General features: G+C 44.3%; 1 protein-coding gene across 1 annotated transcript in view; it reads right to left on the bottom strand.

Moving 5' to 3' along the window:
- nol6 (nucleolar protein 6 (RNA-associated)) overlaps nt 1-24,593 on the bottom strand; it is a 144,740-nt gene that overhangs the window by 19,690 nt on the left and 100,457 nt on the right. Inside the window, 8 exon segments of the mRNA XM_072497229.1 lie at nt 3,207-3,296; nt 4,275-4,399; nt 7,082-7,179; nt 11,082-11,234; nt 13,054-13,217; nt 18,757-18,911; nt 21,080-21,197; nt 24,061-24,198. Of these exon segments, the coding sequence (XP_072353330.1) occupies nt 3,207-3,296; nt 4,275-4,399; nt 7,082-7,179; nt 11,082-11,234; nt 13,054-13,217; nt 18,757-18,911; nt 21,080-21,197; nt 24,061-24,198 (1,041 nt within the window).

Raw genomic sequence — 24,593 nt, 5'->3', positions numbered from 1 at the left:
AGGTGACGTAGTGGAGAGGTCCCCAGCTGAGTTCGAGAATTGGGTGCCATGTCTCGGGAATCTTCATCTGGAGGCTGGACAATTAAATTTGATGGAGCACACCCTGGATTGCAGTGGCTTTCCAACCACTGGTCCTGTGTTGCCCTGTTCAGGATGTCGGGAATGAAGGGATGGAGGTGGCCGAGCCTGTCGAGTCATCCGCCAGGCTGGAGCCTAGGCTGTTGACTGCCTGGGTTCTGGTTAGACGGCATGGTGGAAGTTATGGTTTCTCGTGCTTCATTCGCTCCGGTTCGATTCCCAGCTTGGGTGGCTGTCTGTGCGGTGTCTGCACGTTTTCCCAGTGTCTGCGTAGATTTCCTCCGGGTGCTCCAGTTTCCTCCCACAGTCCCAAAAGACGTGCGGTTCGGTAATTTGGACATTCGGAATTCTCCCTCCGTGTACCCGAACAAGTGCCGGAATGTGGTGACTAGGGGCTTTTCACAGTAACTTCATTGCAGTGTTAATGTACGCCTACTTGTGACAATAAAGATTATTATTATATCCTGGTGAGTGCTCATTGATCCTGATCCTGCTGCATCCTTGATTTTGGCCCTTTTTGTGCGCCATTCAAGACGTATTTATCCTGAGGACTGCCTTGCACTTCTGCATCTCAAGTTATTATCCTGGCCTTCGCTCTCTGTTGATCATGCTGTTGTTTGAACATAAGAATATAAGAACTAGGAGCATCTGGCCCCTCGAGCCTGCTCCGCCATTCAATGAGATTATGCTGATCTTTTGTGGACTCAGCTCCACTTTTCCGCCTGAACACCATAACCCTTAACCTCTTTATTCTTCAAAAAACTATCTATCTTTACCTTGAAAACATTTAATGAAGGAGCCTCAACTGCTTCACTGGGCAAGGAATTCCATAGATTCACAACCCTTTGGGTAAGAAGTTCCTCCTAAGCTCAATCCTAAACCTACTTCCCCTTATTTTATTTTGAGGCTATGCCCCCTAGTTCTGCTTTCACCCACCAGTGGAAACAACCTGCCCGCATCTATCCTATCTATTCCCTTCATAATTTTATATGTTTCTATAAGATCCCCCCCGCATCCTTCTAAATTCCAACGAGTACAGTCCCAGTCTACTCAACCTCTCCTCGTAATCCAACCCCCTCAACTCTGGGATTAATCTAGTGAATCTACTCTGCACACCCTCCAGTGCCAGTACGTCCTTTCTCAGGTAAGGAGACCAAAACTGAACACAATACTCCAGGTATGGCCCCACTAACACTTATACAGTTGCAGCATAACCTCCCTCGTTTTAAACTCCATCCCTCTAGCAATGAAGGACAAAACTCCATTCACCTTCTTAATCATCTGTTGCACCTGTAAACCAACTTTTTGCGACTCATGCACTAGCACACCCAAGTCTCTCTGCACAGCAGCATGTTTTAATATTTTATCATTTAAATAATAATCCCTTTTGCTGTTAATCCTACCAAAATGGATAACCTCACATTTGTCAACATTGTATTTAATCTGCCAGACCCTAGCCCATTCACTCAAACTATCCAAATCCCTCTGCAGACTTCCGGTATCCTCTGCACTTTTTGCTTTACCACTCATCTTAGTGTCGTTTGCAAATTTGGACACATTGCACTTGGTCCCCAACTCCAAATCATCTATGTAAATTGTGAACAATTGTGGGCCCAACACTGATCCCTGAGGGACACCACTAGCTACTGATTGCCAGCCAGAGAAATACCCATTAATCCCCACTCTTTGCTATTAATTAACCAATCCTCTATCCATGCTACTACTTTACCCTTAACGCCATGCATCTTTATCTTATGCAGCAACCTTTTGTGTGGCACCTTGTCAAAAGCTTGATGTTATCAACTTTTAACATTTACAGGGAAATGAACAATGCCTAATGTGGATGTGATGGTCTGTACCGTTGATTATCACAGTCATCATACTGAGCCCAATATTAAATACGGGGTTTGTGCACAGTCTCTTATTTTTTCCTGAATGTTTTTGTTCTTATGTGGTCCAAAAATTCTTGGGGTGGAGGGAGGGGGGTGCTTTTTAGGGCTCTCTTCCTATTTATATATAGGGAAATTTTCATTGGGAGACCCGGGGTTTGAGGTCTGTGGCCTGAGGTTTCCTTGGGCGTGTGGTACTCCACACTCTCCTTATTGTCTTATAGCGATATGATGGTTGTCTGTTCTGCCCTGGGCATGGAAGGGAGTTTGATGGTGTTGTGGGCACCAGTGTAATTCATTGCTCTGGGGTTCGGGTAAGGGGGTCCCCTCTATTATTTCTGTTCTAAAGCTGCGGGAATGATGCAATCCAGCATTGTCCTGCTTGGTGCAGACGGATTTTGTATTTGTGGGATGAACACGTTGGGGATTTTCTCCCCAACTCATCCAGTCTTAAGACCATAAGACAAGGAGCGGAAGTAAGGCCATTCGGCCCATCGAGTCCACTCCACCATTCAATCATGGCTGATTTCAACTCCATTTACCCGCTCTCTCTCCATAGCCCTTAATTCCTCGAGAAATCAAGAATTTATCAACTTCTGTCTTAAAGACACTCAACGTCCTGGCCTCCACCGCCCTCTGTGGCAATGAGTTCCACAGACCCACCACTCTCTGGCTGAAGAAATTTCTCCTCATCTCTGTTCTAAAGTGACTCTCTTTTATTCTAAGGCTGTGCCCCCGGGTCCTAGTCTCCCCTGCTAATGGAAACAACTCCCCTACGTCCACCCTATCTAAGCCATTCATTATCTTCTAAGTTTCTATTAGATCTTATTCGTTCCTATGTTGGCAATGATTTTTGTCATGCCCTGCACCTCTTTTGCCTGCGGCTTTGTTCCTCTTTTCCTTTGATTTTGATGCGACGGCTGTAAAAAAAAAAACCTGAAAACTTCACTAAAAATACATTTTTAAATTAAAATTAATATGGCCATGCCTTTTCCACATCTTCTTTTTTAAATTTAGAATACCCAATTCATTTTTTCCAATTAAGGGGCAATTTAGTGTGGCCAATCCACCTACCCTGCACATCTTTGGGTTGTGGGGGCGAAACCCATGCAGACACGGGGAGAATGTGCAAACTCCACACGGACAGTGACCCAGAGCCGGGATCGAACCTGGGACCTCAGTGCGCAGTCCCAGGGCTAACCACTGTGCCGCATGTCACCCTCAATATCCAAACATTACCTTGAGATCATGGTTATCCAGTGGATCCATCAGTTGTGTTGCTAGTGTTCGCAATGATTGGCTTGCAAGCTCTGTCAATCGTTGAAGAATCTGAAAAGATATTATTTTACTTTGATCAAATTCCAAAATGTCCATGAGAGGCTAGGATTGGACAATGTCTTGGGCAATTCTTCAAATGGAGTCGAATACCTGGTTTTCTTATTTAAATGATACTTGCATTGGGGGGGGGGGGGGGTGGGGGGGTGGTGGTGCGCGCAGGCAGTTCGGCAAAGGTTCACTAGGTCGATTCCTGGGATGAAGGTGTTGTGTTACGAAGGAAGGTTGAACAGATTGGGCCTATCCTCTCTGGAGTTTAGAAGAATGAGCAGCGATCCTATTGAAGCAAAAAAGATTGAGGGGACTTGACAGCATAGATGTGATGATGGTGTCCCTTGCGGAGAAGAATCTAGAACTAGGACACCGGTTCAGGACAAAGGGTCTCCTATTTGAGATGGAGATGATGAGGAATTTATTCTCTCAAAGTGTCATTAACCTTTGGAATTCACTACCCTAAAGAGCTGTGGAGCCTGGGTCATTCAAGGCGGAGTTAGAGAGTTACAAGAGAATCAAAGGTTACGGAGGACAGGTAAGAATATGGCGTTGATGCCACCATCAGATCAGCCATAATCTTAGTGAATGGCAAAGCAGGCTTGAGGGGCAAAATAGTCTACTCCTGCTTCTGATTCTTACATAGAACAAGATGAGGCTTAACAAAATTAGTGGTTTGCTATTTTGAAGTGATCGAAGTCTGGAGTCACAATAAAGTTTGAAATCTCAATTCCTGCCCAACCCCCACAATATTTTCCATCTTGGTTCAGTGTGGGGCACCTCACTTCAAACACAAAAGGAAAGGGTACCTCTTAATTCCCGGTCAGGTGCATGTTCTCGACGATTTGTGATCATTAATGTATCCCATAAGGAATTAACAACGCATGTCCTGGAATGTATTCATCACTAAACATCTGCATGGATATATACGTGGGCTTTATGAAACTTTACAAACCAAAAGAAACGATAAAGCACGCTCACCGGAGCAGATGGTCGTCCTTTTGTCCATATTGAACTCTTTCTGTCATTGGGTGTAGCAATGAACATAACAGGATGCTGGGTCCTTGTGGCAACAAAGTCATTCTTAATCTCAGTATACTCAGTTTCTGTAAATATAAGTAACAAAAGTCACTCAGGTGTCACTTCATATTACACAATAATCGACAAATCTTCCTCTCAAGATACAGTGCAGAAGGAGGCCATTCGGCCCATCGAGGCTGCACCAACCCACTTAAGCCGTCACTTCCACCTTATCCCTGTAACCCAATAACCTCTCCTAACCTTTTTTGGTCACTTAGGGCAATTTATCATAGCCAATCCACCTAACCTGCACATTCTGCAGATGAAGAAACATCTCATATACTGGAATCAGAAGCTCAACTGGCAAACAGAAGATTAGAGTAGGAATTGTGAGCAAGGCTATTTCTTTGTTTAAAAATGATAGGGTTCTATAATAGGACTCAGTAAATTGGCCCTGGACAATTTGCAATTGCCTTCGTCTGCTGCTGCCAAATACTTGCTCCTTCATGCCCTTCGGAAGCTTCCATTATGGTCCAACCAGTTGCATGGTGTTGAGGGAACTGGGTTTCAAATAATTCACTTTTCTTTTCTTCAGCAATGCTATGATAAGTAATTTCTCTAAAATTGTTTTAAGATAAAACAAAGGACAAAATGCCAATACCCAGCATCCAAGGAATTGGAGGGAAATGGGGTAAACAGCAGCAGATAGAAATTAATTCCATTTTCTGTTGAGAGTGGATGTAATGCTGGAGGGTTGGGGTGTGACCAGTGCAACATCATTTTCAAAAAGGGAGACACGGCAAGGGTAATTGTAGACCAATCAGTTTAGTATCTGAAAAATGTTGCAATCTTGAAGTAAAGATGAAATTCCTAAATATCTAATCAAAGAGAATATAACCAAGAGAGATTTGGAGAATATAAAACATGATAGGGAATGGAAACTATGCAGTGAGCATAATTTTTTTTCTTTATTCGTCCTTGGGATGTGTGCATCATTGGGCTGGGCTGTTGCCCCACCAGTACTTGCCATTGAACTGAGTGGCTTGCTAGGCCATTTCAATGAGAGGCAGTTAAGAGTCAACCGCATCGCTGTGTGGGTCTGGACTCACATGTAGACCAAACCGGGTCAGGACAACCGATTTCATTCCTGAAGTTGTTTTTACGACAATCAACAATGGTTCATGAGCATCATTAGACTTTAAATTCCAGATTTTCTTTTTGAGTTTAAATTCCACCACCTGCCGTGGTGTAATTCGAACCTGGGACCCCAGAGCATACCCTGGGGGCTGGATTTTACATTTCAGGGACTATGCCCCCACACCGTCGTGAAAACAGTGACCTTTTACGCCAAAAAAGCTGGGGTCAAAAGGCCACATATTCACAGCCCCGCAGGGGGCTAGCAGGGAGCAGTCGTGCGGCTCGCATTTCCAGCTGCAGATATGGTCCCCCACGCTTCTAGATCAGAGGCTGCGAATGCGCACGGCGGCGGCCTCCATAGCGGACTCAGACCGCGCAAATACTGCCCCCGATCGGCCGTGCGCCTGACTCGGACCGCCCGAAAATATCCCGGTCCCATGTAAGGCCTCCCCACCCTCCGATCGGCCCGCCCCCGACCATGGGAATTATGGCCAACCCAGAACTCAGATACACTCAGAGCTTGTGTGTGTATTTGCAACCCAGATAGCTAGACGTGATCAAAACCCCCGCTCGTTTGCATTCTAATGGCCCATTTTACCAGAACAAAAGGACTGTACTCAGGTAACCGATACAGATGCAGACTAATCGGCGCCACTCCCTTTGCTAAGAAAGCCCAAACAGCCAAGGTCAATAAACGCTCAGGACACGCCCAGTCATCAAGGCTCCCGCCCCCTTATTGGCCAAAATCGAAGGCAGTGATCGAAGCCTGTCGAATTATTGGGTCCAAAGCTAAGGACCGCCCCAAAGAGCGCGAAATCCCAGAGGGATAAAAAGAGACACAGCCATGTGTTCGGGCTCTCTTGGCCCCGGCCTACGCCTAAAACCAAGTGTAGCATTACGACCAGAAGACAAGTTCAAGACCAACGATCGCTACCAGACGGATGAGCCCAGCAGAAACGAAGCCACTTCTTCTACCCAGCCACGCAAGGTCCAAACAAAAGCCTTGTTCATCTGCAAAGAGCCGGTTGCCCTGAAGTTAAGTATAGGTTATAGTAGTTGTTAGGTGTAGTTTAACTTGTAGTGTTTTATGTTGCATGTCAAAGTAATCCTCGTGTGTAAATAAACTATCTTTGAACTTGAAATGACTAACTGGTTGTTTGGTCTTTGATCGATATCCGGTGAAGCCTTCTGGTGGTATCATTTGACACCAGGCGACTCTGAAAAGCAATATTATCATTAATAATTGCCATATCTAGTTAATTTGGCAACATTATTGGTGCCAATTGGCAACATTATTGGTGACACTGGTGGGATAGTATTCCACTCATTAAAAAGAGCAACATTATTGGTGACTCCGGTGCCAATTGGCAACAATTTCATTGCAGTGATAATGTAAGCCTACTTGTGACACTAATAAAGATTATTACGATTATTAAGTGGTAAAATGCCAATTGGGGCTTTTTTAAAATCAAGTCAGATCACAATTCTTTGAAATTTTAACTGAGAATTTTTGCAGGTTTTTGCTGCATATTTCAATCCAGACTGTTAATTTGTAGCTTACATAATCTGTCCCGTTTCATCTGTAACAAATACTAATAATAACTATAAAGTAATCATTGAAGTGATCTCACCTTTTATGTCACCATTCAGATTCACAATTAGTGGGTTATTCTTCCAATCAAATGTAGATAACAAATTCAAAAAGCGAAGGAAGCCCGTTTGTAGAGAACTATTAACCAACAGAAGGTACAGGAGGAAAACAAAAATAAATTCAAAATTACTTCAATCAGGCTATTAAGGACAAAATAAATTGGAGCAGGATTAGGCCAGGTCCCTCAGGCTTGCTTGTCGCTCAATAAAATCATGGTTCATCCTCAACTGAAGACCATAAGGAATGAGAACAGGAGTAGGCCGCTCGGCCTCTCGAGCATGCTCCACCATTCGATAAGATCATGGCAGACCCAACGTTCCTCATGTCCACGTTCCTGCCCTTTCCCGTAACCCTTGATTCCCTTACTGATCAAGAATCCTATCTATCTCAGTTTTAAATATACACAAGGATTCTGCCCCCACGGCTCTCTGTGGGTAAGAGTTCCAGACTCACAACCCTCAGAGAAGAAATTCTTCAACTTTGTCTCAATTGGCACCCCTATGATTCTAAGACTGCCCCCTCTGGTCCTAGACTCTCCCATGAGGGAAAACATCCTCTCAGCATTTACCCTGTCAAGCCCCTTAAGTATTTTATCTGTTTCAATGAGATCATCTCTTATTCTTCTCGATTGCAATGAGTAGAGTTCCACCCTGTTTAACCTTTGCTCGTAAGAGAATCTCTCCATACCAGGTATCATCCTAGTGAACCTTCTCTGAACCATTTCCAATTAAATTATATATTTCCTTAAATAAGGGCCCCAAACTGCTCACAGAACTCCAGATGTGGTCTTACCTTATACGGTTACAGCAAGACTTCCCTACTCTTATACTCCAACCCCCTTCAAATAAGGGACAACATTTCATTAGTCTTCCTGAATACCTGCTGCACTTGTGTGCTAGTTTCCTGTGTTTTGTGCACAAGTGTCCCAAGTCCCTTTGTATTGCAGCTTCCTGCAGTTTTTCGCCATTTAAACAATATGTTCTTTTGTTCTCCTTTCCAAAGTGAACAACTTCACATTTTCCCACAAGATACGCCATTTGCCACATTATTGCCCATTTACTTAACCTATCGATATCTCTTTGCAAACTGTTTGTATCCCTCTTGCAACTTGCCTTTCCACCTATTTTTGTGTAGTCCACAAATTTTGCTACAGTACATTCACTTTCTTCCTCCAAAGTCATTAATATATATTGTAAATAGTTTTGGGCCCAGCACTGATCCTTGTGGAACCGCACTGGTTACAGGTTGCCAACCTGAAACAGAACCCCTTATCCCCACTCGCTGTTTACTGCCCATTAGCCAATTTTCCATCCATGCCAATATACTACCTCCAACACCATGGGCTCTGACTTAACCTTGTCGAATGCCTTCTGGAAGTAGAAATACAACACATCTACTGTTTCTCCTTGATCCGCTCTGGTTGAGACTTCCTCGTGAAACTCTAATAAATTAGTCAGACATGATTTCCCTTTCTTGAAGCCATGCTGACCGATTGATTAGATTATGACTTTCCAATGGATTCCAACATTTTTCCAACAATAGATGTTAGGCTAATTTGCATATAGTTACCTGCTTTTAGCCTCCCTGCCTTTTAGAATAGGGGTGTTACATTGGCAGTTTTCCAATCCTCAGATACTTCTCCAGAACCCAAGGAGTTTTGGAAAATTACAACCAATGCTTCCACTAGTGCTGTACCTACTTCCTTAAGGATCCTAGGATGCAAGCCATCAGGGTCAGGGGACTTACCTGCCTTTAGTCCCATTAGTTTCTCTAATACGTCTTCTCTAGTCATGGTGATAGTAGTTAATTGCTCCCCCGTATTCTTAGTATTAAGTATCTTCCACCGCAAAGACGGATGCAAAGTATCTATTTAACATCTCTGCCATTTCCTTGTTCCTCATAACTATCACATTGATTGGTTATTACCACCATAGTATTAACTCTATGCATGTTGCCCCATGGTATGAAAACATAACAGGGGTGTATTTGCATACCCTGTTGTTCTTTGGCATGGCTGCCTCCATGGGTTTTACCCTTTGGTTTCTCTGCACCTACTTCCCTTGCTCTCTGAGCGATGCCTTCTCTCCTCCCTTCCCTCTCCTTTTCTTTCCTTTGGCCTGCTTAGTTTTCCCCCTGCCTCCTATTGGCCGCTGGTCACGAACAGGTCTTCGAACAGACTGGTAAATTGCTCCCATGTATTGCGGAAGCCTTCTTCTGATCCTCTCTGATGGTAATTTTTTCTTCTCCAATTTGAGGAATTCTGTTACGTCGGACAGCCAGTCTGTTGCCTTGGGTGGCACTGCTGATCTCTAGCCGGGTAGGAGTCTCCGGCGGGCAATCAGGGAGGCAAAAGCTAGGGCGTCTGCCCCTCTCCCTAAAGAGAGCTCTGGCTGTTCCAAAACCATGAAGACCACCACTAATGGGCATGGCTCCACCCTCACCCTCACAAACTTGGGCATGGCTTCGAAAAAGGTGGTCCAGCAGGGCAGCACGGTGGCACAGTGGTTAGCACTGCTGCCTCACGGCACCGGGGCCCCAGGTTCGATCCCAGCTCTGGGTCACTGTCCGGGTGGAATTCTCCCCGTGTTTGTGTGTGTTTCGCGCCCACAACCCAAAGAAGTGCAGGGTAGGTGGATTGGCCGAGCTAAATTGCCCCTTAATTGGAAAAAAGGAATTGGGTATTCCAAATTTATTTTAAAAAAAGAAAAAGATGGCCCCGTACCCAACAAGTCTGAGACAGGACCAGAACATATGGGTTTGATTGGCTGGGCCTCCCTGGCACTGTTCACATTTGTCTTACACCTCCGGGAAGAACCCACTTCCAAATGTCCCCTTCTTAAATAGAGTTGAGGTGAGCTGAGACGACTCACACACCTGTAAGCTTCAATAGTAATCAACACCTGCTGAGGCCCTAAATCAGGCTCCAGGTGATTTCACTTTTCCAATATTTCTTGATTCCCTTGGTGTTCAACAATATATCAATCACAGTATTCAATCACTGAATAACTGCAGCCCTTTAGAATTCTTAAGAATTCTCTACCCATAGATTCAGGACTCGAAGTGAATAAATTCAGTCCTAAGTGGTTGACCCCTATATCCTGAGACCATGACGCAGTGGAGAATTGTCTACTCTCCAGCAAGGGGGTCTCAGTATCTGCCCTGTCAAGTCTGCCAAAGCTTTTAGACATTCTCATGAGATCCCCTCTCAGTCTTCTAAACCCTGCAGAATTTTGGCCTGGTCCATTCAATCCCTCTCGTCCCAGGAACCATTCTATTGAATCTTCGCGCATCTCCTTTCATGCAATAATTTCCCTCCTTGGGCAAGGAGGCCAAAACTGCACATAGTTTAGCTGGTATTTGTAATAAAAGTGTTAAAATATTAATATAATGGAACCTTGCAAATAGGTACTCTTTCTTTCTTTAGGAAGAAATGAAATGAAAATGAAATGAAAATCGCTTGTCACAAGTATGCTGCAATGAAGTTACTGTGGAAAGCCCCTAGTCGCCACATTCCGGCGCCTGTTCGGGGAGGCTGGTATGGGGACAATGTGAACATATGAGTCATGGACTCAATCTGCTCACAATTCAAAACATCAGGGAAATCATAAATTAGCATCGGCAATAGGCCAGGCAAGGTTTAAGCCTATGACTGTTATCACTGATGTGAAACTGCCAGGAAATTTTACCAATAGAATTACAAAACCAATAACTAGAACAGTCCAATCCCACAAAAAAAAAAAAGTTTTTTAATTACTCTCAAAAGCACAATCAGATTGCCATTGTCTGACATCGCCCCAGGATAAATCAGAAAATTGTCTGATTGCTCAAAAACACGAACAGGCTGCCAAAGACAAGACCAAACATGCAAAGACAAGTGGACTCATTTACAGTGCTCGACATGTTAAAGATGGTTGCTTTAAAATATACAAGTACAAGACTACCTCCCCACCTCCTCAAATGAAATATAAATAGATCCTTACGCAGGGGGTGAATAAGGTGCAGTCTGTGTGAAGAGGTAAGCTGCAAGCAGATCAATACTCTCCTCACCAATATCATTACTGAGTAACTGAGCACTGATCCAGCGCTTAGCAAGTCGACATGTTCCACTGTAGGCAGAATGCTGCTGTTGGAGCCTGGAAGATAATAAATTTAGTTCTGAATTTTAAAAAGATGGACTGTAAGGATGTTTAAATGCATGCTACCAGAGAAAGCTGACAGGCCCTCAAATCAACATCTGTGGGAACCCACCAGTCTCTACATTCTCTGCTATATTCACCATCTCCAGCAGGAACCACCAACCACATCTTCCCCTCCCCGCATTCCAAAGGGACCTCAACATTCTGGTACGCTCCTCTATCACCCCAAATACCTCATTCCCTTTCCATGCTATCGCAGAAGATGCTAGTATATTAGGGATAACAAATGCAGGCTGGGTGACTGCTTTGAGGGACACCTCTGCTCAGTCTTCAAACATGACGCCAACCTTCCTCTGGCTTGCCATTTTAATTCACTATCTTGTTTACACTATTACAATTCCGGACGAGACCCCAACAGTGGCTAGGATACTAAACAGAAACCCCAATAGTTTATTTTAATTTTGCGAGACTGTGCGGAAAGGATACCTCACTCCAGAGGGGTTTCACACAAAATAGGGATATGGTAAATTGAAACAAACTTTATTACTGACATATGTATTAAAATATCTTTAACATCGCAGAAGAAAATAGCTTACAATTACCCCTTAAACAATGCTAATTAACACAGTGACACAATAACCCTTAACTCCTATCTTTACTTCCACTCAAAGAACAAAACCATCTCCAGCCACAATCCACTTTTAAATACAGTTAGCACTCAGGAATACATAGCACTCAGGAATACTTGCTATACAGAGATGTCTTGAATACTCCACTTTTTAAAGAGAGATCTTTTGAGGCTGCTAGAAAGGCACCCTGTCAAAATAATGCAGAATCTCTGGCTGTATTCTTCTGAAACCTTCTCCGCTCATCTTCCAGCCAAAAATAAACACTGAAAACCTCAACACCTGACTGCTTCAACCCCTGGTTCCTCCCATTAACTACATCATCTCTTCTAAGCAATGTCTCTAATTTTCTACTCCCCAGGGACCCCTCAAGTCCATTAGGCCAAACCTTTATGATGATGCTTTAATTGCACCTCTAGCTCCAAGAAGCCTATCTGTCTTTCAAACCAGGAATTTTAAAAACATGACTGCAGCAGTAACACACTAACCCAGGCTTTTAACCTTTACTGCATAACTAAATATAATACAATAAATCTGAAATTCCTACATTCATCACACTCACACTGACATCTCTGTCCTCAGCCTCTGAACTGTTCCAGTGAAGCTCAATGTAAGCTTGAGGAATAGTCTTCATCTTTCGATTAGGCACTTTACAGCATTCCAGACTTAACATTGTGTTTCAAGAACTTCAGGCCTTGAATTCTGTCTGCCATTTTGATTCTTTCCCTTTGCAAATCCCGCCACCCCCCCCCCCCCCCCCCCCAATCTTGTTTTCATATTTTTGCTCGCAGACAGAGCTGCTCATTATTCTGTCTTTAACACTCATTCTGAACCAGTGATTTGTTTCTTTGCTACAACCGTTGCCATCCCCTTTGCCTTTTGTTCCAAGACATCTTTGTTAATCCATCCTGCTCTCGACCCTATACCAGACCTTCCCTCTTGTTCTTCCCTCGCCCCCCACCAATCTCCCCTTTCAACAGCATAGAACCCATCACAGTTCTACCTCCCTTCGGTTCTGAAAGAGTCCTACATAGTTCAAAATGTTAACTTTGTTTCTCTCCCCACGGTCGTTGACAGAGCTGCTGAGTACTTCCGGCACGTAGCTGTTTTTATTTACTCAAGTTGGCTAAAATGGAAATTAAATTTCGATAAATGGATTAGGCAATGTTCTTACAGAATATGTCTCTTACCCATGCAGAGTGCTTGTTAGATAAGGTAGATGGACAGTTTCCAATTCTAACTGCAAGGACTCTTCAGTGTCCCGGTACTTCAGCATACCATCTGGTGTCTGGATTTCCTTCAGGATCAGAGGCTCTCTATGATATCCCACTTGAACTCGAAAAACGTAACCATCCTAAGTAGAAACAGGAAACAAAACTTTGAATAATCTGTGGTAGCGACTTTGTTCCATTTTTAGTTGCTCTAGAAAACGCGAGAGAACTGCTTGTATGTTCAGCAACATGTCGAATATCCACATGCTGCCAAAGCTTTTTATCTTGCACCCATTAGGATAGATTCACAAGAATGCCATCTGTAATGAGAATAACAATTTACAGGGCCTGAGAATTGAAGTGCTGATCAGTTAGCAAAGGGACTCTGGTTGCCATGGAGAATGCACCAGGGAACAGTTAACTGCCAAACTATTGTTAAAATTCAAACCAAGCAGGTATCTCGGATTGGTCACTGCATTCCCCTGAAGAATGAACCAGAGAATGGCTGTTCCCCAAGCCTTTGTTTAATTGAAAAAAGCTCAGATATTGCTCCTTCCATCTACATCGGTCTTGCGTGAATATATGTGGTTTTAAGCACTGCAAGCCCGAATGTTCTTAAATTTACTTTCAATGTAATTCTTAGCATAATCAGGATTATTCAGCAAGTGCTGTCCAAACATTATTTTTAATAGAAATTTAGAGTACCCAATTATTTTTTTTTCCAATTAAGGGGCAATTTAGCGTGGCCAATCTGCCTAGCTTGCACATCTTTGGGTCGTGGGGGCTCTTTAGTTTTTGCTGGCATTGAGGGATAGATTGTTGTCACTGCACCACTCCACTAGGTTCTCTATCTCCCTCCTGTATTCCTGGTAATGTCATTGAATGTCAAAGAATGATAGATTGATTCTCTCTTATTGGAGATTCAGTGCCTGGCACTTGTGTGGCACAAATGTAACTTGCCATGTGTCAGCCCAAACCTGGAAATTATCCAGGTCTTGCTGCATTTGGACATGGACTGCTTCAGTGTCCGAGGAGTCACGAATGGTGGTGAATATTGTGCAGTCATCAGCAACCATCCCCACATCTGCCCTTATGTTGAAGGAAGGTCATTGATGAAGCAGCTGAGGATGGTTGGCTAGGACACTACCGTGAGCAACTACTGTCAGGGGAGTGTCCCTTTCAGAAAGGTTTTGTCTCTTGCCATGTGACTTGGTGTCATTTGTGGGTGGAGCTGGGCTGTGGCTGTCAGGTGAGCGGGGTTTTATTTGGTTTCAGTTTTTGTTTGGGTCTCTTTGGACTGCAGAAGGAAGAAGTGTTTTTCTCTGTTTTCATTTTAAAAGCTGTTCCAGTGAACTGTGTTATTGAAAATATGGAAAGATGTGTCATTTGAAACATGGAAGTCTGGCAATATCTGGTCTGAGAGAAACATAAGAGGATACAGGGAAAGATCCCACAAAGGGTTAACAGCAGCTGCAAAGAGCAGGATTGTAAAATGCAGATATCCTTGGTCAAGCAGGCTTAGCAAACACAGGATTTTGAATGAAGCCAAAACAATGGCTCACACCTTCATTGAAAGTAACTATCTTAGTTAGCATCTGGAAAAACATGGATGATAGTTTCAGTTGAGCTAGGTGATAAATGTAAACCTTTGAAGTTATAACGAATGAACGGACATCGCGCGACAATCACCAGGCAGGAATGTTCCCTTCCAGTCGGGGAACACTTCAGCAGTCAAGAGCAGTCAGCCTCTGATCTCCGGGTAAGCGTTCTCCAAGGCGGCCTTCAGGACGCGCGACAATGCAGAATCGCCAAGCAGAAACTTATAGCCAAGTTCCGCACACATGAGTGCGGCCTCAACCGGGACCTGGGATTCATGTCGCATTACATTCACCCCCCACCATCTGGCCTGCGAAATCCTACCAACTGTCCTGGCTTGACACAATTCACACCTCTTTACCCTGGGGTAAGATTTGTAAAGATCTAATCATCTGCTAATGCTCGTATTCCAAGCATTGTCTGGCATCTTTGAAACTGTCTATATATATGTTTCTGGAACATACCTCTTCATTCACCTGAGGAAGGAGCAGCGCTCCGAAAGCTAGTGACATCGAAACAAACCTGTTGGACTTTAACCTGGTGTTGTAAGACTTCTTACTGTGCTCACCCCAGTCCAACGCCGGCATCTCCACATCAAAACCTGATAAGCCTGGGGCAGGCCCAGAACAAAAGGGCTTGGTTGGCCGGGCCTCCCTGGCACCGTTCACATTTGCCCTCCACCTCCGGGAAGAACCTGCTCATCTGGGTTCTTGTCAGGTGTGTTCGGTGCACCACTTTAAGCTGCATGAGGCTTAGCCTTGCGCAGGAGGAGGTGGAGTTGGCCCTGCTCAGTGCTTTGCTCAAAAGGCCCCACCCTACTTCTGTCGCTAACTCTCCATCCCATTTCTCCCTTGTTCCGTCCTGTGGGGAGCGTGTCCTTTCTGAAAGTCGTCCATATAGGCCCCGCGGTTCCCCTTTTCCAGACTGTCTGCGTCCAGTAATTCCTCCAACATGGTGTCTCTCGGGGCCCTAGGGTCTGCTTGCGGAGAAAGATTTTGATTTGCCGATGTCGCAGTTCCTGTCCGTTCGGTATTTTGAGTCTCTCTGCCAACCCTTCTACAGTCGCTAGTGTCCCCTGTGTAAAAGTCCCGAACTGTCAGTGTCCCCCTGTCCTGTCTCCACTTCTTAAAGGTGGCGTCTGATGTGGCTGGTGGAAATGTGCGTTTGCCGCAGATGTGAGCCATGGTAGACATCTTGGTTAGCCTGAAATGTTGTCTCATCTGGTTCCAGGTTCTTAGTTGCTATTACCACTGGGCTGGTTGAGTGTTTTGCTGGTGGGGATGGGAGTGCTGTTGTGGTGAGGGTCCGGAGGGTCATTCCTGTCAAGGAGGACTCCTCCTTCTTCACCCATTCCATGTTTGGTTCCTTCACCCATCATCATTTTGTCCACTGTTTAGAAGAAGTAGGGATGAAGATTGGTATGGACCTGAACAGGAAGAGGAACCTGGGCAGTATTGGATTGGATTGGATTTGTTTATTGTCACGTGTACCGAGGTACAGTGAAAAGTATTTTTCTGCGAGCAGCTCAACAGATCATTAAGTACATGAGAAGAAAAGGGAATAAAAGAAAATACATAATAGGGCAACACAACATATACAATGTAACTACATAAGCACTGGCATCGGATGAAGCATACAGGGTGTAGTGTTAATGAGGTCAGTCCATAAGAGGGTCATTTAGGAGTCTGGTGACAGTGGGGATGAAGCTGTTTTTGAGTCTGTTCGTGCGTGTTCTCAGACTTCTGTATCTCCTGCCCGATGGAAGTATGTTTCATCTTGATCGTCTGCACCCTCCCCACCAGGGAAAGTGGGAGTGCACCCCATCTCTGCAGGACCTCTTCAACCTCCTCCGCCAGACTGGTCAGATTCCACTTGTGGATCCATGTCCAGTCATGGGCTATCTGGATCCCCAGGTAGCGGAATTTGTTTCAGGCTAGTTTGAATGGTAGACCCTCCAACTCTGCCGCTCCACCTCTTGGTTCACCAGGAAGACTTCACTTTTACCCAGGTTCAATTTGTAGCCCGGGAACTCTCCCAGAAGCTTTGTGATTTTGTTCATGCCGCTTTGCGGATCCGAGATCAACCGCATAGAGTGAGACTGTGCTCTCTGCCTCCTCTTCGGATACCCTTTGAGCCTCTCGTGTCACCTAGGGCGATTGCCAGTGGCTCAATTGCCAGGGCGATCAGGAGCAGGGACAGTGGGCATCCCTGCCTGGTGCCTCTGTGCAGTTGGAAGTATTCAGAGCTGGTAGTGTTGGTCCAAACGCTCACCTTAGGGGCGTTGTACAGGAGTTTCAACCATGAGGTGAACCCCGTCCCGAGCCCAAACTGCTCCAATTCCTCAACGAGATACTTCCACTCAACTCTGTCAAAGGCTTTCCCTACCTCCAGGGAGATGATCACCTCTGGTGTTCTTCTTTCCACCCCCCCCCTTTTTCTTTTTTAAAAAATAAATTTAGAGTGCCCAATTCATTTTTTCCAATTAAGGGTCAATTTAGTGGGGCCAATCCACCTACCCTGCACATCTTTGGGTTGTGGGGGCGAAACCCAAGCAAACACAGAGAGGATGTGCAAACTGCACATGGGCAGTGACCCAGAGCCAGGATCGAACCTGGGACCTCGGCGTCGTGAGACAGCAGAGCTAACCACTGCGCCGTCCTTCTGGTGTTCTTCTCCCTGGATGGGGTCAGTATCACATTTAACCGCCATCTGATGAGCGCAGTTAGCTGTCCACCTTCAACAAAGCTGATCTGGTCCTCTGCGACCACCTCTGGTATGCAGTTCTCCAGTCTCTTGGCCAGGACTTTTGCGAGTATTTTCACGTCCACATTGAGCAGCGAAATGGATCTGCATGATCCGCATCCTGTCGGGTCTTTGTCTTCTTTTTGAGTATAAGTGATATGGTGGCCTGTGATGGCGTTGGAGGGAGGGTGCCTCTCGCTAGTGAGCCCGCGAACATCTCCCACAGGTGCGGAGCAAGAACCTGTGCGAATGTTTTGCATAAGTCTGCTGGGAACCAGTCGGGTCCTGGCGCTTTCCCCACCTGCATGGATTTGATCCTCTCCAAGTTCTATTGGTGCTTCCTGCTGCCCATCTGTTAACCCCCACGACTGGCATGTCCAGTCCATCGTGGAACTGTTTCATCTCCGAGTCCCTGTCGGGGGGGTTCGGAGGTGTACAACGCTTTGTTGACCATTGTTGGTTCGGCAACCAGTCTACCTCTGCTGGAGTCATGTATGTGGAAATGCCGGCGTTGGACTGGGGTGAGCACAGTAAGAAGTCTTACAACACCAGGTTAAAGTTCAACAGGTTTGTTTCAAATCACTAGCTTTCGGAGCATTTGCGAGCATTCGCAGGTAATTAAGTCTTTACAGATCCAGAGAGAGGGGTAACCCCAGGTTAAAGAGGTGTGAATTGTTTACCCCTCTCTCTGGATCTGTAAAGACTTAATTACCTGCAAATGCTCGCATTCAAAGTATCGTCTTGCATCTTCGACCTTTGTCTACCTGTTCGACCTGTTTCTGGAACCTACCTCTTCATTCACCTGAGGAAGCAGAAGTGCTCCGAAAGCTAGTTGAAACAAACCTGTTGGACTTTAACCTGGCGTTGTCAGACTTCTTACGGAGTCCTGTATGTTACCCATACACATAGAACAATTGTTGGTCAATGACTTAGAGGAGAAAAATTTTTAAACACAGTTTGTAGTTGGTTTCTTCTGAAAAGGTTGAGATTCTTTTCCCCACTACTCCATCAGCAGCTATGTTGTTGGCTATGACATGAAAATACAGAGTCCTGGAGAAACAGCAGCTAAGACTATTCACGAATACCAATCATCAGAAAGAATGAAACACTTCCCCACATCCCTCCACTGTTAGCTTAAATTAACTGACGAAAGTAACCCATCCAAAACCTCAACTTTCACTTTCAGCCGTGACCCAGTATTTTCTGATTTTGGGTGAAGAGCGGTACTTTGAAAACGGCTTCTTTAATTTTGTTTTCTAACTTTCACCAGTGCTCTTTGCCAATGTTCATGACTAGTGTCTGGAGCAACAGGTGTTTACGTCTGGCAATCACATTTTGACATACCTTATACACATCCACGTGAGTGCTTGACACCTGGGAAGTGAGTTGATGCTGTTGGTGGAGAAGGTCAGCCAAGCGTATGTGAAACGCTGCTTTGACACGTTGAATAGCGTCTTTGTTTTGAGGCCATTTCCCACTTCCTTCCATGTGACAGATTACTAAGTGACAAAGGATATTGAATGTTACACAAAATCCTGAGGGATAACTCAACGCTGAAGAAGCATCTGTGAGCAAATATCTTGGGGCAACTCAGAACAGCAATACAGCATACCGGAAGACAAAAACACAATCACGCAGCAGTCAGGTTCACACAGAGCACGGGAAGCTCCTGGGAGATGCGCTGCATCGCATTTCACATTACTGAGTTATGACACAAAAATTATTATTTGTGCTCGTCTCAACACTTCCTAATTCGTTGGGATCCATTAGTTTAAAAAGTAAACTATTTAAAATACATGTTAATTTGAGAACATGTTCGATAATCTTTCTATAAACATTTTAACCTTTTGGGAATTCGGACTGTGGCTCAATGAAGAGATTTGTGTGTATTCATGTTAAAAATGCCGTAATTGAGATAAACATAGCTCTCAGGGATTAAATAAACAAAACAGTGGGCTGAGAGATTTTGGTTAGAATTCCGATTAGGTGTCTGAACCAATCTTCATCAGCCAAAGGAAAATTGCGTGACATTTCAGTGAATGTTCTCACTTACTGCTGTTCTGTCAACCCTACCCAACTCAAAGTTTGCACAGCTCTGCTAAATTAGGCTAATGGATTCTGCTCCTAGTTCTGGGGAAGGTTAAGTCAGCAGTGCCATAGTGGGATTGTCACCGGACTAGTAAACCAGAGACCCAGGGTACTGCTTTGGGGACCCGGGTTTGAATCCCACCATGACAGAAGGTGAAATTTGAAATCAATAAAAATCTGGAATTAAAAGTCTAATGATGACCATGAAACCATTGAAAGTTGTCACTGAAAACAAGCTAACTAGATTAAAAAAAAATAAGAGGCAACAAACTGAAGAAGCTCTCCTGCGGACTGAAGGCCATGACACAAATTCTTAGAACCAGTGGGCAGCATGGTAGCAGAAGTGGATAGCACTGTAGCTTCACAGCGCCAGGGTCCCAGGTTCGATTTCCCGCTGGGTCACTTCTGTGCGGAGGCTGCACGTTCTCCCCGTGTTTGCATGGGTTTCCTCCCACAGTCCAAAGACGTGCCGGTTAGGTGGCTTTACCATGCTAAATTGCCCTGGTATCCAAAAAGGTTAGATGGGGTTATTGGGTTACGGGGATAGGGTTATTGGGTTACGGGGATAGGGTGGAAGTGAGGGCTTAAGTGGGTCGATGCAGACTCGATGGGCCGAATGGCCTCCTTCTGCACTGTATGTTTTATGTTCTCTGTTCAGTGTTTGTACAGAAAGAAAGATAAAAACACAAGAAACGACAATCCACTGGAGAGTTTATGTTCCTTGTGCGCAGGAAGCAAAGTGAGGTGGAATCAGTGAATTTTGATTACAAGTGGCATTCAGGATGTTCACACGGTGTGAAATAAGGCAGTTGATTATTAGGTTCCCCAAGTGTTCAGTCGGTAGACCCGTGGAGACAATGAAACAAACATACAGTTCAGGTCACAAAGTGGCGTTTCCACCCCAGGTTACACTATTGTGTGAGTAGATAACAAATCAGACCATTTGTTGGGGTGTCTGATGGCTGACACCTATGAACCGGAGAAAGTATTTACGGCAGACTTGAATTTGTAACTTTTAACTGCCTTGTGATCTTAGGAAAAATTGAATTTTAATTACAGCTGGGATTCTGTGGGAGTGTGGCCCCTTTAAAGGGGCGAGCTTCACAGACCACATGACCGGCTCAGGGCCAATCGCACGGGAGTATGTGAACCTCAGCCAATGGAGAGTTTGCGTGGGATCCAGGGAGCCGGACCCCAGGCAGTGTGAACCATGGAGCTGAAGAGTAAAGACCTGTTAAAAACGGTTATGTGCCTGTTTCCCAACTGCCTTTGCCTTTCATCAATAAGCTGTGTGTGTGTCATTGAGCTACCACAGATTCGAACCACAACATCTCCATTCTAGGCCAGCATATTCAGACATTAATACTTTCTCGTTCTGTACAAGTGTAAAATAAATTCTCCCTTTCTCACTTTGGAGGTTCAATAACTGCTACAAACAAAAAGCAGCTTATTGAACTGCACACATACAGAAGGTGATTTATTGTCAGAAAAGAGACACTTGCTCTTTCAATTACGTGGATCAAGAAGACAACCAAAGTACATTTGGACGAAAGAAAGCCAATGTTTCCTAACCTCTTACCTTTCAATGCTGGGACATATACCGGGCTTGGCTTGTCACTTGAAGGAAGCAGGCATTTGCTGTTCTTATCTTTCACATAACAAGAGAAATCTGGTTTCACTGGCACTGGTGGAAAAACCTATAAAGAAAGAGACCAAATTTACAAAGGAACTGCTGGCAACTGATATAAAGTACAAAGTCTTACAACACCAAGTTAAAGTCCAACAGGTTTGTTTCGATGTCACTAGCTTTCGGAGTGCTGCTCCTTCCTCAGGTGAATGAAGAGGTATGTCCTCTTCATTCACCTGAGGAAGGAGCAGCGCTCCGAAAGCTAGTGACATCGAAACAAACCTGTTGGACTTTAACCTGGTGTTGTAAGACATTATACTGTGCTCACCCCAGTCCAACGCCGGCATCTCCACATCACAACTGATATAAAGGTTTATGGGCTAAAAATTAATGCTTGACCTTAGCCAGACCTGAAATGGGATTTATGGGTGAAGCCAACAGTTTGACTTTGCCGTACAGCATTTCGATGGTGGGAGTCCATCTGTTTAGAAGGTATTTTACTCCTTCTCCCTCTCATGGGCTCCCACACAAATACCCTAATGACCAAAGAGTATAGAAGTTATCAAGACAAATTTATTATCAGCACATTGCCTGCATTAGTAACAGCAACTTGCGTTTATATAGTGCCTTTAACATAGTAAAACATCCCAAAACAAAACTGCTGACGAGCCACACGAGGGAGTATTAGAGCAGATGACCAGAAAACCTTGCTTGGAGGAGTGTGAAGAATTCAGACGATTGCAGAGCTGGAGGACGTTACACAGATAGGGAGGAGTGAGGCCAAGGAGAAATTTGAAAATAAGGGTGAGAATGTTAACATTGACGCACTACCAAACTAGGAGCCAAGATCAGTCAATGAGGGATGGGTAATGTGAGAATGCGCTTTTGTTCAAATTAGGACCATCTCAAGATTGGGGAGGTGGAAAATGGGAGGCCAACGAGGAAAGTATTGGAATAGTCGAGAGGTAACCAAGGCAAGGATGAGGGATTCAACAGCTGATATGAGTTGAGGTAGGAGTGGAGTTGAGCAATGTTATGGAGGGAGAAGCTAGCTCAGGACCATAGAAATGTTAGTGCAGAAAGAGGCCATTCAGCCCATCATGTCTGTGCCAGCCAAAAAAGGGGGGGGGGGGGGGAAATGAAACTAGCCGCTCTTTTTAATCCCATTTTCATGCACTTGCTCCGTAGCCTTGCAGATTCTAATAATAATAATCTTTATTGTCACAAGTAGACATACATTAACACTGCAATCAAGTTATTGTGAAAAGCCTGTGAAAGGTTACAGCACAAGCTGGGCATTTCAGCCTCAACCGCCAACTTCAGTAGTGAATCCCAGACACCCACCACCCTCTGGGTGAAAAGGGTGTTTCCTCGTGCCCCCTCTAATCCTTCCCCCAATCACCATAAATCTATGCCCCCTGGTATTTGGCCCCTCCGCTAGGAGAAACAAGTCTTACTGGTCTACTCTCTCCAGGCCCCTAATAATTTTGTACGCCTGAATTAGGTCACCCGTTTGCTTCCTCGGTTTTAAGGAAAACAACCCTAGTCATTTTTATTGTGAGCAATGACAGGGGCCTGGCCTCGGTTGCCACCCTGCTCAACTTGGCCTTTCTTGCTGTGCAAACATGCTTGCGCAACTGAGCCCCAAGTCTCAACTTGAGGATTAGTCACAAACAACCAACTCTTGCCACTCCCTGAATAACAGTGGTTAGAAAAACATCCTTTAGGCATTGCAGAGACACAGTACGCGGGTTGGGACTTGGATTATTTGCCTCAAGCCATCTTGCCGACGAATAACTGAAAACAAAATCCCAACATGTGAGCAAACTCCAGGTTTGGGGGGGGGGGGGAGGGGGGGGTTTGTTGTTAAAAAGATTATCTTTAAAGTCTGTCATTATACACAAAAACAGAACATTTAGCCTCGTGCCTGTGCATAGTACTGTACCACACATCCTTGGAGCACTCAGCTTACTCAACAAGCAAAGAGTTATTGTGAAGTAGAATGAATGAAAAATTTGAATTGCTCTTTTATCACCCAAAAACCCTAAACTTGGTCTCATTTTAATTCAGCTCGTGGACGGTAATCCTTTGAATAAAATGCTGGTAGAACTAGGTTTTATAAGTTTACAAATATCTCAAAGCGATTTATTTCATTTCATTCATTCCAAAAATTGAATGCAAACCAAAACAGAATTAGATGCTTCTTTGCCCTCTTAATACTATGCAAAGGCTCAATGAAATCAAATGTTTTGTATTTAAGCTTTGAATGCACAGTGGTAAACAAACACACAGGAATATGAAAACTTCCTGGGGAAATTCCATAAATGTGCACCGATAGATTCAAGAGAAGGCGCTCACGACCTAAACTCCTAGAGTGCCCCCTGCTGGGCAAGAACATCCAGTTGTTGATAACAGAGTCATTTTAAATGTTTTTTCAGCTACCCACCCAAAACCACTATCCGGAACTGATATTGATCAGCAACGAATTACTGAAGTTCTGTGAAAGTGTGGCGACTAAAGGCTTTTCACAGTAACTACATTGCAGTGTTAATGTAAGCCTACTTCTGACACTAATAAAGATCATTATTATTACACCTGACAATAAATCAAATTCAATTCAATTCCATAGGGGAGAGGAGGAGGGATTATTACAATAAGTCATAGCAGAACATAAGTTAGGTTTCAATCTTGTTTTCCCACTTTTAGTAGGCAAGAGTTTGTTTGCAGCAGGAAACTGCCTCAAAATAGACCACATCATTTGGTTAAGAGCTGCTTGTTTCCTTAAACATAGGACAGTTTTAAAATATCAACACTGCAGCAAATTGCACACAAGTGTAATGCAATCTTAAAAGCAAAATCACCGCACTGATGTCAATGTGGTATGAACTTTCTTTATATACGTAAGTATCCAAAGTGCAAAAAAATCAGCTTACTTCTGTGAATCGGAACACAGGGTGTGTCCCTTGGACTGATGTGACATTCAAGGGAAGTCCACTGAGGTTCCAAAGTTTCCGACTGAGGTCATCATATGACTGCACCACACTGATGGTCTTCTCCTCGGACCCTGAACGCTAAGGCAGAAGGATACAATTCTGGTGAATCTTACTGAGGTTTTTATGGGTGAAAGAAAATTATGACCTTTGCTTTTTTTAAAAAAAAAGTATGGTGGCCAGATTCTTACTCATTAATGATAACCTTCATAAAACGATCAGGCTTAATTACAGCCACAGAGAATACCTGCTTTCACCAAAAACAATTGTAAGAGCTTTTACACATATATGAAAAAAGAGAGTAACTAAAGAAAATATCTGTGGCTTAGAAGCGGAGACGGGAGGAATTAGCACGGGGAATGTGGAAACAGCAGCAACTTTGCACAAATGTTTTGTGCTGTCTGCACAGTAGAAAAAACAAATTCTATACCAGAAATAAGAGGGAACCTAGGACTAAAAAGACCATGGAAGTGAAG

This window comes from Scyliorhinus torazame, chromosome 3 (genome assembly GCF_047496885.1).
Source record: "Scyliorhinus torazame isolate Kashiwa2021f chromosome 3, sScyTor2.1, whole genome shotgun sequence".
NCBI lineage: Eukaryota > Metazoa > Chordata > Chondrichthyes > Carcharhiniformes > Scyliorhinidae > Scyliorhinus > Scyliorhinus torazame.
The sequence above is the reverse complement of the archived record's forward strand: the minus strand, read 5'-3'. Positions and strand labels throughout refer to the sequence as shown.